The sequence below is a fragment of the Ovis aries genome, chromosome 15, assembly GCF_016772045.2.
Source record: "Ovis aries strain OAR_USU_Benz2616 breed Rambouillet chromosome 15, ARS-UI_Ramb_v3.0, whole genome shotgun sequence".
NCBI classification, from domain to species: domain Eukaryota; kingdom Metazoa; phylum Chordata; class Mammalia; order Artiodactyla; family Bovidae; genus Ovis; species Ovis aries.
This window is the reverse complement of record NC_056068.1, coordinates 64617676-64631457: the sequence shown is the minus strand read 5'-3', so window position 1 is coordinate 64631457 and position 13782 is coordinate 64617676. Positions and strand designations below refer to the sequence as shown.

At 44.0% G+C, this 13782-nt stretch overlaps 1 protein-coding gene across 5 annotated transcripts in view; it reads left to right on the top strand.

Moving 5' to 3' along the window:
• The window catches only part of SLC1A2 (solute carrier family 1 member 2), a 166388-nt gene that overhangs the window by 108725 nt on the left and 43881 nt on the right, over positions 1-13782 (top strand). For all 5 annotated transcript variants that reach the window (XM_027979630.2, XM_060399520.1, XM_060399521.1 and 2 more), the window contains exon 6: positions 4265-4391. In XM_027979630.2, coding sequence (XP_027835431.1) covers positions 4265-4391 — 127 coding nt within the window. The remainder of the gene's footprint in view (positions 1-4264; positions 4392-13782) is intronic.

The following is a 13782-nucleotide window of genomic DNA, read 5'->3' as shown; positions in this document are numbered from 1 at the left end:
CCGAGGTTACGTGGCCGGCCTTCCCGGCGGTGCAGCACCCGGGCATCCCGGTTTCCTTCTCAGAAAGCCAGTCGCCCTGCTGTCCTGTAGGTGGAGCAATTGGCTTTCTCTGGGGAGCGATTTGAGGGTAACTGGGATTGAGTTGAGACAAGGGCAGGGGAGAAGGCAGGAGCAATACCACGTAGGGGTGTGGGGACTGGAGTCGGAGGAGAAGGGACTGACACTCACGGGGCACTTCCCCCGACTTTCTGCCTGGTGTTGGCCAGTCACTTTCTCTGACTCTCCATTTCATGAGGTTACACATCCAAGTGTTTCATTTCTTTCTCTTCTAGCCACCCTTGTGTGAGTCCCAGGAATGTGTAGGCATAGGAGCTTGTCCCGCCCCAGTCCTCACAGTCTGTAAACAAAGGCAGTGCTTTTAGAAGTGGAAAGTGTTGGCGTTGGTGCTAAAAGGAGCTTCTCAAAAGGAGAAGCTTTTGTTTTAACTTTCTGGGATTCCAGGGAACCCTTTCCCCAAGTGTGGAACCTTCTGAGCATGCCATCACGGACTCTGCAGTCAGACCAGTTTGGATCCTGTTTGGATCCCTTGTGGACCATTCACTGATTATCTAATTGTGGACAGATTCCTCTGTCTCGAGATTCATCTGTAAAGTGGGCATGGAGTTGGCATTTCTCTTGTAGATCATTGCAAGGATTCAATGAGATTGTGCACGTGGGCCCAGCGGTACGTGCCCTGTGCTTTATCATGCGAGCGGCTCTCGTCATTAAAGGTGAGCTGCTCAGTAGGAAAAACCCCCAGAGGATACTCCCCACTCAGTTTACTCCCCAACCACCCCTGGGTCCATTCTCCCCACCATAACCCTGCTAGAATGATGCCCCTAAGCCGAGAGAGAGGGGCATCTGGTCATAAGGTACGAGAAATGGGAAATCTATGTGGAAGAAATATGCTGATCCATGCAGAGCGAGCTTTCTAAGGATTTGAATGAGAGCCCTTTAGAAAAGATTGAGCTCGCTTTGTCATCTAAGAGATCAAATGCCCTTGTCTCTTTGGTAGGGGTGTCAGATAATATACAGGGTGCCCATTTCATGTGAATTTCAGATAAACAACAGATAGTGTTAAAGGGTTATGTCCCAAATATTGCACCGGATATACTTGTATTTTAAAAAAATGCATTCTTTATCTGAAATTCAGATTTCATCTGGGAGTCCTTTTTTCTCTTCTCAATTTGGTAACCCTACTCCTTACTTGTCCAGAATGGTTGACTCAGCAAGATTGCCCCACCACTAAAAAGTGTCTTTTTCTTTGACCTGGCAGGAAGTGAGAGTGAGGGAAGAGATAAGCAGACCAGGTTACCAGGCAACAGAAGATCAATAAATATTGTTGACAATCAGTGGGAGGCGAGAGGAGGAAGGAGAAAGTGGGAGAGTTCCTCTGAGCAGAAGGATTTGCAAACACCCTCCGCATCCAACCTTGAGTGGCTCTTCTTTGCCACTGTCCAGATATCTGTGACCCTTTCAGGCATTCCCAACTCCCCTCGCCCCCCCATGACCCACGGTCAATGCGGCCCCACCGTTTTGTACTGTGGCCGTGAGTGATGGGGTCAGGGCTCTGGAGTGAATCATTCAGAAGACTTTTTGTGGTCATTTCCAGGGTCTTGGTGGATTCTGGGAAGTCACCTGACCTTTGGCTGTACTGGGGAGTTTCAACACCATTCAGGACTCACTCAACCCCAGTGACCAAGTCTAAGAGGGCTTTGTTCAAATGAAACCCTGGCTGTTCCAGTGAGTGAGTTCAATGAAGCACTGTTCACAGAGGGAAATGACAGGCTGGCCATGAGTTTCTAAGTGCAGACTGAGGCCCTGGAGAGCTAAGGGAAGTTAGGCGGTTGAGAAACTTCCCATTTACAAATCATGGCTGAAATAAGGTTCTTTCCATGGTCTTCCAAGGCAGAGATAGTGGCCTTTTTTTTTTTTTTTTTTGGTTTTTGGTTGTTTTTTGGCTTTGGAAAGTCCCGAGGATCAAGCATTGCAATTGTGAAGATAAAAACTCCAGTTCCAGCCTCCCACTTCTTGAAAGACTCATTTCTCTACTCCCCAAACCTCCAGACTACTCTGGGCTTCACTTCAATTCAATCCCAACCACTTAAGTCAACTCCTGTGAGAGATTACTCCTTTCAACATCTCTCTCTCTTATACTCATGGAGATGGACAGTTTCTGCTGACCCTGCCAGGGATGCTATTTTATTTTAGTTCTTTGGGACCTTGAGACCTTGGGCATTTTCTCTTCGAATTTCCAGATGGAATTAACCACGTGATACTAGCTATTCTCAGCCATGATATTCACAGATTGTCACTCACCACACACCTAGAAAACTCCTCTCTGTGGGTTTGAGATGAGCCTAAATTTGATTTCTTCTGTTACTGCAGAACTAGGTCACTCTAATTCTAGGTCACGCTAATTCTCATTAAGCCTTTGTGTTTATGGCCAAAACTGACTTGTAAGTCACTAGTTAATCTTTCTGGCTAAGAGCTGAAAAGGGGAAATATTAAATATCATGGATTAAGAATTTCAGTGCAAGAGCTAGATTCTTTTTTCTGAAGAAGAGAGGGTCCAGCAAAGGATAGTTGAACAATCTGGGTTGATATATACTTGGTATGAGAAGTGAATGGTTTTGGTAACTATGTAAAAGGTAAATTCAGAAGTTTGGACAGAAAGAATTTTCCCCTAAGAGAATCAAATCATAATGCTATAATTTACCTTGATATGGCTCAAGACTGTGGGCATAAATGGACACTATAGGAAACTGGATATAATAGGGAGGGGCTAGAAATAAAGTCTGCCAAAAACAGAGTAGGTGTAGGGAAGAGGAAGGGGAGAGAGGGAAGAGTGGATGGCTCATACTGCAGGGCAGAAAATAAGTCAGATGGGCAAGCAAGGGCCTGTTGCCAAGGGAACAATGACATTGGTTTATAGTCCATGCAAGTCATTAGCATTGGAGCCCCAAGATTGGCAATCACAGATTGGTAGTTGAGGGGCACATGATGACTGGTTATCAGAAATCCAGAGACACCCCACCCGCCACAGGCAGTATGGGGACATCTGTTAGCCATGGAGCACACCCCAGACACTAGGAGAGTCTGGGTGAGACTCCAGGGTGAGATGCTGAGGAAGAGGGGTGGAGGGAGTGATGGCAGAGAGAATTTTCTGGGGAGAGAAAGGCTGGGTCTTGCCTTGGAGGAACTAACATATCAGGCAGGTTTCCAGGACAGATACTCAGAGAATGAGGCAAAGGCAACACAAATAAGATCCAAGGTTGGCCGTTGGTCTTAGTCCAGGACTTAGTGCAATTTGATGCTGACATCAAGAGGTGGGGACAGGGTTCCCCAGACCCTCCTGGCCTGGGATTAGATCGATCCTGGGAGCTGGGGTGGGGCTGCACTTAGATGGAAGTCAAGTGACATGAAGTAAAAGGAGAAGAGGGCCAAGGGGCTAGGAAATAACAAAGAGTGTATTCTAGTTTTATGATCCTGGAAAAAAAAAAAAGCACACACAATAAAAAAGAAAGTGTTCTAACCGTTTGGACCATGGAAAAAATGATGATGAATTAATAAATAGCAGGTTAAATCCAAACAAACTGGGTCATCTGGGGTTTCCCAGCTGTTTTGGATTTCTCATTGCTTTCCCTTTGATTTTTCAAGATTTCTTCCTCCTTCTCAAATAAGCAATAGAAAAATAATTTCATGTTTAGGATTTTCCTAGACTGAAACATATACCAACCATGCATTAATTTGGGAGAACAGCAAACTAATATAGACATAACCCTGGCAAAGACTGAATTGGCTAATTGGTCTCTACTCTTCTAATATTGGCTCCAAGGTTTACATGATAATCCCCAAGTCCCAACAAGCCTTTCTTCGTTAATCTATCTACTAATGGAATCTGCTTACACATGACTTCATAAGTGAGGGGCAGAGGGGAGAGAGAAAAGAGTACTTTTTATTTTGGAATGAAAATGAATTCATTTTCTCCAAGGAACTAACCTGGTTATAGTTCAACTTGCTCATGTGGAAAATAGTCAGGAAAGCTATAATTATGCAGGGGAAAGGTATTTTCAGTGTGGGACATAATACTTCTGTCTTTTAATGCTTAATTCATAGGGTAGCTGGTGGTGAGAATATGGCTGCATACACGGGATGGTTACGAACAAGAAGAACACACGTATTTTATCATTTGTCCTTATGTGTTCTATGATTCACCCAACAGGTCTGATAGGGTTTTTCATTGCTTTTGGCATTGCCATGGGGAAGATGGGCGAGCAGGCCAAGTTGATGGTGGAATTCTTCAACATTTTGAATGAAATTGTAATGAAGTTAGTGATCATGATCATGTGGTAAGTGGGTCTGTTCTTACATCATTGTGGTGGGGGTGTGAGGTGGTCGTGGGGTCTCCAAAGGACCCTGAACCCTCCTAGCAGGAAAGAGTGAGCAGGCATGAATCAAGGAAAGATTTCTCTGGAAAGACTTTGAAAAACAGGAATGGAACTCTCTATTTTGGAACTTTCCATAGATAATGAGCAGGAAAACTGTGAAGCCTGTGGGCCAGATCTTATCTGCCATTTGTTTTGTGTGGCCTGTGAGTTAAGAATGGGTTCTATGTTATTACTTTGCTGAAAAAAATCTAGAATATTAATAATCACAACACATGGTTATGCAAAATTCATACTCAGTGCCCATAAATAGTTTTGTTGGGACCCATCCTCCCTATTCGCTCATGTACTGTCTAGGGTTGCTTTTGTGCTAAAAGGCAGAGTTGAGTAGTTGTGACCAAGACTGCGTAGGCTGCAAAGCCTAAAAAGTTTACTGTTTGACCCCTTGCATAAAAAGTTCACCCATCTCTGCTCTGGAGGAAGAGAACACATACATATACACAAAACCAAAAAAACCCAAAACCAGACAAGCTGGAAATATCACTCAGTAATAGTGAATCTGAGCAATATCAGGATACACTATACTAAGATAGGGCCAAGATCCCAAGGATGTGGCATGACCCAGGGTGTGTGGAAGAATCACTTCTCCAGTATTCTGGTGTCCAAAATGAAATGCCTCTTAGATCTGGGTTCTCATGACTCATACAGAAAATGAATAAATAAATAAATAAAAGAGGCAGTTCTCAGGCCATGCAAGAAAAAGTGCCATCACCCAGGATTAAGCGCTCTTGGAAATCTGGTTCCACCCTCTAGTTTTACAGTAGAGAAAGCTGTGGTCCAGAGATACTAGATCTTGATTCTTTAACATTGTCATGATCACCATGATCTTTATGGTTTTCCTTTTATCTGCCAAGAGTCATGAGAGTGCTTCATGCCTCTCAAGTGTAATCCCCACAACTCTGCAAAGACGGTGTTATGGTTCCCAATTGACAGAAAAGGCAACTGAGGTTCAAGGAGGTAAATTAACTTGCCTAAGATTATATAGCCAGGGAGAAGAGGAGCCGGTGTTTATACTGATATCAAAGTCTTCGGTGAGTACATGGGTGGGGGTTTTGTTTTTGAATCATGTGAGTGGTATCGTCTCCACTTCATCTCATGTGTGTTTATGGTCCGTGGTTCTGAAGTCTAGGGTGGGCCAGGACAGCATCAGCTTCTTCTCCTTCACAAGGGATCTGTGTCACCTCCAGTTACTGGAAATTTCTCGTGTTCACTATCTACCAGATAGAACAATTTTTGCATGTGTTCATTTCAGGTCCCTACGATGGTCCTGTATGTCTACCTGGGAATAAAGTAAAACCGCTCTTAGACCAAACGACGTGTGTGTTCTGTTTGCCGCAGGAATTCTGGGTTACAGAGTCCTTCACTCTGCCTGCTCCAGTCCCCTGCACCTGCCTCCCCAATCCTCCTCCACTTTCCTTCCCCTGAAATTCCATCTACTTCATCTCTTCTTCCTTTTCTTGGCCCTTACTTCTCATCTTACAAGGGCAAAGTCTGTTCCCAACTTGTATTTTATCACCAAGCACAGTGATGTGCCTGTAGTAAATTCCTACTAAAACTTCAGGAACAAGAGGGCTAGCTAAAAGCCCCAGGGTCTCAGATCAAGAAGATGTTCCTCATGACTTAATGAACCATATTTAATAGTTCTGGTCTGTTCTAATCATTGCATTATTGACTTTGGAAACATGGTAAAGATTCTCGTACAATAGTGTGTTCTTTTCAATTATTGTATTGATTCTTCAACTTCCCAGGCAAGGCTGGATTTCTAAATATTTCTTTTGTGTAAAGATTTAAAGTCACACACAATATCATGCTGTAAAAATATTTTAAAATATCTTTTAAGGACTTCTCTGGCGGTCCAGTGATTAAGGCACCGTGCTTCCAATACAGAGGGCGTAGGTTTGATCCCTGGTTGGGGAACTAAGATCCCACATGCGCACGGCCAAAAAAAAACCAGTCTTTTGTCTTTTGAATCCATTCTGAGCTTGCTGAGAGTTTAATAAATGGTAATATGCAAAGCTTCCTCCAGCCCACCATTTCTCATGATGTACTCTGCATATAAGTTAAACAAGCAGGGTGACAATATACAGCCTTGACGTACTCCTTTTCCTATTTGGAACCAGTCTGTTGTTCCATGTCCAGTTCTAACTGTTGCTTCCTGACCTGCATACAGGTTTCGCAGGAGGCAGGTCAGGTGGTCTGGTATTCCTATCTCCTTCAGAATTTTCCACAGTTTATTGTGATCCACACAGTGAAAGGCTTTGGGTCTGTCTAGTCAAAGCTATAGTTTTTTTCAGTAGTCATGTATGGGTGTGAGAGCTGGACTATAAAGAAAGCTGAGTGCTGAAGAATTGATGCTTTTGAATTGTGGTGTTGGAGAAGACTCTTGAGAGTCCCTTGGACTGCAAGGAGATCCAGCCAGTCCATCCTAAAGGAGATCAGTCCTGGGTGTTCATTGGAAGGACTGATGCTGAACTCCAATACTTTGGCCACCTGATGCAAAGAGCTGACTCATTAGAAAAGACCCTGATGTTGGGAAAAACAGAAGGCAGGAGGAGAAGGGGATGACAGAGGATGGGATGCTTAGATGGCATCACCGACTCAATGGACATGGGTCTGGGTAGACTCCGGCAGTTGATGATGGACAGGGAGGCCTGGCGTGCTGCGATTCATGGTGTCGCAAAGAGTCCCACATGACTGAGTGACTGAACTGAACTGAATATGCAAAGCAGAACAGGCCTCTTAGTTTTAAACATTAAAGATCTGCCTTTACTTCCTAGAATTCCTAGCAGGGTGATCACCCTCACTGTAAATATGCAGCTCAGTTTTCTTTACTATGGTGCCCATGATGTGGGTTGTGTATGAAAATTCCTTCCTTCATCCATGCCAGTGTCATTTCCACTGAGCCCCTGAAGCAGGAAGAATCTTCTAGGAAATCAAATGAGTCATGGGAAAAAGTATATCCTCCCTTCTTCCCAGGGATGGAGTGGGTGTGGATTAAAATGTTTCCTCTTCACTGAAACCAAAACTCCTAAAGATTTAACATCATATCCCTGGAGATGAAGAGCAATTGTGAGTCAGGAGCAAGGCCTGTGGAATGGTTTCTGACAGCTGTTTGATTACCACATCCAGCCCAACAGTCTGGAGGGTGTAATATGACATGAGATGTCAATCCTACATATTTATTTCATTCTTCAGCTGCCTTGCCAGCAATTGATAATGATGTGTATAAGAAGGTTCTGGATAAAACAGCCAACCATATCTTATCTGACACCCTCAAAGCTTAAATCATCAGAGTTCTTTTGTAGTCTTCTCTATGCGATAGTAAGAATAGTAATAATAGTTAAAAAACAAATTAGTGCTGCCATATGACCCTACCGTCCCCCTCCTGGCCATATACCCCCCCAAAACGTGATCCGATAGGATACATGCACCCCAATGTTCATTGCAGCACTGCTTACAGTAGCCGAGACATGGAAGCAACCTAAATGTCCATTGACAGGTGAATGAGCAAAGAAAATGCGGACTTATGTACAATGGAATATTAGCCATTAAGGAGAATGAAATAATGCCATATGTAGTAATATGGTTGGATCTAGGGATTGTCATGCTGAGTGAAGTAAGTCAGACGGAAAAGGAGAAATATCATATGACATCCCTTATATGTGGGATCTAAAAAGAAATGATACAATTGAACTTATTTACAAAACAGAAACAGACTCACAGCCTTAGAGAATGAACTTGTGGTTCCCAGGGGGAAGAATGGGGGCAAGAGATGGTTAGAGACTTTGGGACAGACATGTACACATTGTTGTATTTAAAATGAATAACCAACAAGGTCCTACTGTATACACCGGGAATTCTTTTCAGTGTTGTGTGACAGCCTGGACGGGAGGGGAGTTTGCAGGAGAATGCATGTATGTATATGTATGGCTGAGTCCCTTTGCTCTCTCTCTGAAACTGTCACGACATTGCTAATCGGCTATACTCTGATGTAAAATAAAGAGTTGTTTAAAAATTTTAGAAAAGAGTAGTAATAATAGCACAAAGCATCATGAGGAGATTGCTATTAATCTAACAATGCTAGTGTGTGATGTGTTAGTCACTCAGTCGTGTCCAACTCTTTGCGACTCCATGGACTATAGCTCGCCAGGCTCCTCTGTCCATGGGATTTCTCAAGCAAGAATACTGGAGTGGGTTGCCATTTCCTTCTCCAGGGGATCTTCCTGACTCAGGGATGGAACCCATGTCTTCTGCATTGCAAGCAGATTCTTTACTGTCTGAGCCACTAGGATATTAAATTAATAACAGAATTATTAAATTCTTGCTATATATTCAGCACTTTTTCAATTACTCTCCTGTATCTATTATTGAGAAGGTAATAATTATTATAATTATTATTTTAGGTCATAACTAAGATTTTCCAAATTCCTGCTACATGCCTAATACTGTTCCAGAATTTTACATGCGTTGACTCTTTTATTTGTCACAATAAGACCTAGTGAAAGTGCTGCACTCAATATGCCGACAAATCTGGAAAACTCAGCAGTGGCCACAGGACTGGGAAAGGTCAGTTTTCATTCCAATCCCAAAGAAAAGCAATGCCAAAAAATGTTCACACTACTGCACAATTGTACTCATCTAGCAAAGTAAAGCTGAAAATTCTCCAAGCCAGGCTTTAACAGTACGTGAACCGGGAACTTCCAGATGTTCAAGCTGGATTTAGAAAAGGCAGAGGAACCAGAGATCAAATTGCCAACATCTGCTGGATCATTGAAAAAGTGAGAAAGTTCAAGAAAAACATCTACTTCTGCTTTATTGACTACACCAAAGCTTTTGACTGTGTGGATCACAACAAACTATGGAAGATTCTTAAAGAGATGGGAATACTAGACCACCTGACCTGCCTGCTGAGAAATATGTATGCTTGTCAAGAAGCAGCAGTTAGAACTGGACATGGAACAGACTGGTTCCAAATAGGAAAAGGAGTACGTCAAGGCTGTATATTGTTACCCTGCTTATTTAACTTATATGCAGAGTACATCATAAGAAATGCCAGGCTGGATGAAGCACAAGCTGGAATCAAGATTGCTGGGAGAAATATCAATAACCTCAGATACACAGATGACAACCCTCTTATGGCAGAAAGCGAAGAAGAACTGAAGAGCCTCTTGATGAAAGTGAAAGAGGAGAGTGAAAAAGTTGGCTCAACATTCAGAAAACTAAGATCATGGCCTCTGGTCCCATCACTTCATGGGGAATAGATGGGGAAACAATGGAAACAGTGAGAGACTTTATTTTGGGGCTCCAAAATCACTGCAGATGGTGAATGCACCCATGAAATTAAAAGATGCTTGCTCCTTTGAAGAAAAGCTATGACCATCCTAGACACCATATTAAAAAGCAGAGACATTACTTTACCAACAAAGGGTCTGTCTAGTCAAAACTATGGTTTTTCCAGTAGTCATGTATAGATGTGAGAGTTGGACTATGAAGAAAGCTGAGTGCTAAAGAATTCATGCTTTTGAATTGTGGTGTTGGAGAAGACTCTTGAGAGTCCCTTGGACTGCAAGGAGATCCAACCTGTCCATCCTAAAGGAAATCAGTCCTGAATATTCATTGGAAGGACTGATGGTGAAGCTGAAACTCCAATACTTTGGCCACCTGATACGAAGAACTGACTCATTGGAAAAGACCTTGATGCTGAGAAAGATTGAAGGCAGGAGGAGAAGGGACAACAGAGGATGAGATGATTGGATGGCATCACGGATGTGATGGACATGAGTTTGAGCAGGCTCTGGGAGTTGGTGATGGACAGGGAGGCCTGGCGTGCTGCGATTCATGGGGTCACAAAGAGTTGGACACGACTGAGCGACTGAACTGAACTGAAGACCTACCCAACACAGGCACTTTGGTGAACCTCATTTTCCAGATGAGAAAACCATGCACACTGGTTAGCTTGCCCAGTGTTGCATGGCCTTAGTACCGGGAATTATAGAAAAGTGTTAGTAAACTCAACTTCTATTTGAACCTGGGATCTTCCTCGTATGAGCTGAGTGACATTAGGCAAGTTAGATGCACTCTACACTCCTCATCTTGACCTGCGAGATAGATTGATCATAGAATCCACATCATAGGGTTGCTGTGAGAATTGAGTGAAATTGTGACAAATAGTTGTGAAGCGGTTCCTGTGTGCTGGGACCCGGCTAAGCATTTTATATGAACTCGTATTGTCATTAGGACTTCCCTGGTGGCTCAGGGGGCTTCTATTGTGGCTCAGCTGGTGCAGAATCTGTCTGCAAGGCAGGAGAACTGGGTTCGATCCCTGAGTTGGGAAGATCCCCTGGAGAAGGGAAAGGCTACCCACTCTAGTGCTCTGGCCTGGAGAATGCCATGGACTGTATAGTCTCAGTTCAGTTCACTGTATAGTCTATAGGGTCACAAAGAGTTGGGCATGACTGAGCAACTTTTCTCTTAACTGGTGGCCCAGCGGTAAGAATCTGTCTGCATGAGGCAAAGGAGATGTGGGTCCAATTCCTGGATCAGAAAGATCCTCTGGAGGAGGGCATGGCAACCCACTCCAGTAATCTTACCTGGAGAATCCCAGGGACAGAGGAATCTGGTGAGCTACAGTCCATAGCATCGCAAAGAGTTAGATATGACTAAAGTGACTAAACACGCTTACAGGCACAATATTGTTATTATATTGTAATTACCATTATAATCAATTCAGTCCATAACCTCTGTTTCTCTGTGCTCATGAATTCCTTAAGAAGCCTGCAAAGCCCTCTGAATCACTGAAAGTAAAGAAAGAAAAACTCTTAATTTCGGTGTGATTTTCATATCCTCGTTTTTGGCAGAGTGCTTTAAAACATTTTTTTCAAAATCTGCAAAACATATAGACTGTAAAACTTTTCCTAATCTCACCACCGTAGAAACATACAGTAAGAAGTGAACTCTCTCCTCACTGTTTCAACTCTCTCTCTCAGTTAACCCACTACCACCACCATCCATCCACCCCCGATCCAGCCACCCACCCATCCATCCATTCATTCTTTCACTTCCAAAATACTTTTGAGCATGTCTTCTCTGCCAACAACAGTGTTAGGCTCTAGTGATATAATGGAGCCTATCACTCTGTCCTGATAAAAAGTTCTAACCTCCATATGGTAACTCAGCAAAAGTGACTTTTTGGATAGCCAGAACCTTACCCAAAGTAAAATGGGAAAATGGAGATTTGTGTTTTTTCCTTACCCTGAATTCAGACAGCACCTTGGGTAATTTTTTGAATGTTTATCTTTATTGACAAGCTCTTCCACCTCTTGAGTTCTCTTGAAATCTGCCCCAAACTGGTAGACCGTTGCTGTTATTGGCAACATGTGGGACAGAACCACAGTGACTTCAGGGCAGGACTGAGAAAGTCCCTCCACTTATCTCTAACCACTCCAAGCATCTGGTCCACCATCTGTCCTGTCTTTGAAAGTCCCCGGTTAATCATTTTAGTGGTTAAAACTGGAAGCCTAGAATAAGTTGCAGCAAAATAAAGGAAATAGTTTCCAAAGACTAACCAAGGAATATCTGTATTTCAGCCATTGCAGATCAGATTTTATTGCTGGAAAACAGTGATTTCTAAATACATCAGAATAACCTGGGGAACTTGTTTGAGGTATAAATGCCCCAAGGCTGCTGCTGCTGCTGTTGCTAAGTCGCTTCAGTCGTGTCCGACTCTGTGCGACCCCATAGACGGCAGCCCACCAGGCTCCCCCGTCCCTGGGATTCTCCAGGCAAGAACACTGGAGTGGGTTGCCATTTTCTTCTCCAATGCATGAAAGTGAAAAGTGAAAGTGGCTAGCTCTGGGAAATTCTAACTCAGTCGCTATGTGGTGGGTCCAGGGAATCCATGTTGTTTGAGGCAGGCCAGGTGATTTGGAGGCAGGAGTCTGCGGTTACACGGACTGAGATTGGGGTACGTTAGTGCTGTGTATGAGCCTGTTTGTGGAGTAGAGAGCAGACCTTGGTGAGAACCTTTAGATAACAAGAACTGAGGTGTGAGGTGGGTAAGGAAGGAACGGGTGATGCAACAGTAAGAAAAAGATGCCACAGGTCAGTCCTGGATGAATCAGTGGCTTTGAAAATGCTGCCCAGGGCTGAGGTTACAGCCAGTTTCAGGGCAGCATGGGAGCCATTCCCTCCGCCAACTCTGTAGTCATATCCTTCTGATTTAGAAACTGCTGGGCATCACTTGGCTTTAGAAACCTCACAAGAGTTCTCAGCCTCTTCATGCACCTTGGTTTATGGCTTTGGTTGTTTGCTTCATCCCTTTAAGTGGTGATCTTGAGCACTTGCTCATAAAATCATCTGTAGTTGGGTTGGAAGTAGCCTGTGAGATACCTTGAAGTGAAAGTGAAAGTCACTCAGTCATGTCTGACTCTTTGTGACCCCAGGGACTGTAGCCTGCCAGGCTCCTCTGTCCTTGGAATTCTCCAGGCCAGAATACTGGAGTGGGTAGCCATCTCCTTCTCCAGGGGATCGAACCCAGTTCTCCCATATTTCAGGCTGATTCTTTACCAGCTGAGCCACCAAGGAAGCCTTAGAAAGTCTCTTTTAACTCAGACTTGACTCATTCAGCATGGTGATGAGGGGACATGGAGTAGATGTGTGGAAACAGAACATGCAAGAGACTCCTGCATCAGGGGGATTCCCCATGGCTGAGTGGGTAAAGAATCTGCTTGCAATGCAGGAGACACAGGAGCTGTGGGTTCAGTCGCTGGACTGGGAAGATCCTCTGAAGGAGGAAATAGGAATCCACTCCAGTGTTTTCACCTGAAAAATCCCATTGACAGAGAAGCCTGGCAGGCTACAGTTCACAGGGTCTAAAAGAGTTGGACGTGATTGAGCGGCTAAGCGTGCACACCTGTGTCAGCAATCAGAGAACTAATGGTGCTGACAGGGATTGGTGGGGGGCAGGACTTCTGATAGTGTGTACATATATGCAAGTTCAAAAATGTAATCACCGACTTCCCTGGAGGACCAGTGATTAGGATTTTGCCTTCCAATGCCAGAGGTGCAGTTTTGATCCCCTTCCCTGGTGGCTCAGATGGTAAAACGTCTGCCTGTAATGCAGGAGACCTGGGTTCAATCCCTGGGTCGGGAAGATCTCCTGGAGAAGAGAAAGGCTACCCACTCTAGTATTCTTGCCTGGAAAATCCCGTGGATGGAAGAGCCTGGTAGACTACAGTCCATGGGGTTGCAAAGAGTCAGACACGACTGAGCGACTTCACCTTCCTTCCTTCCTTGG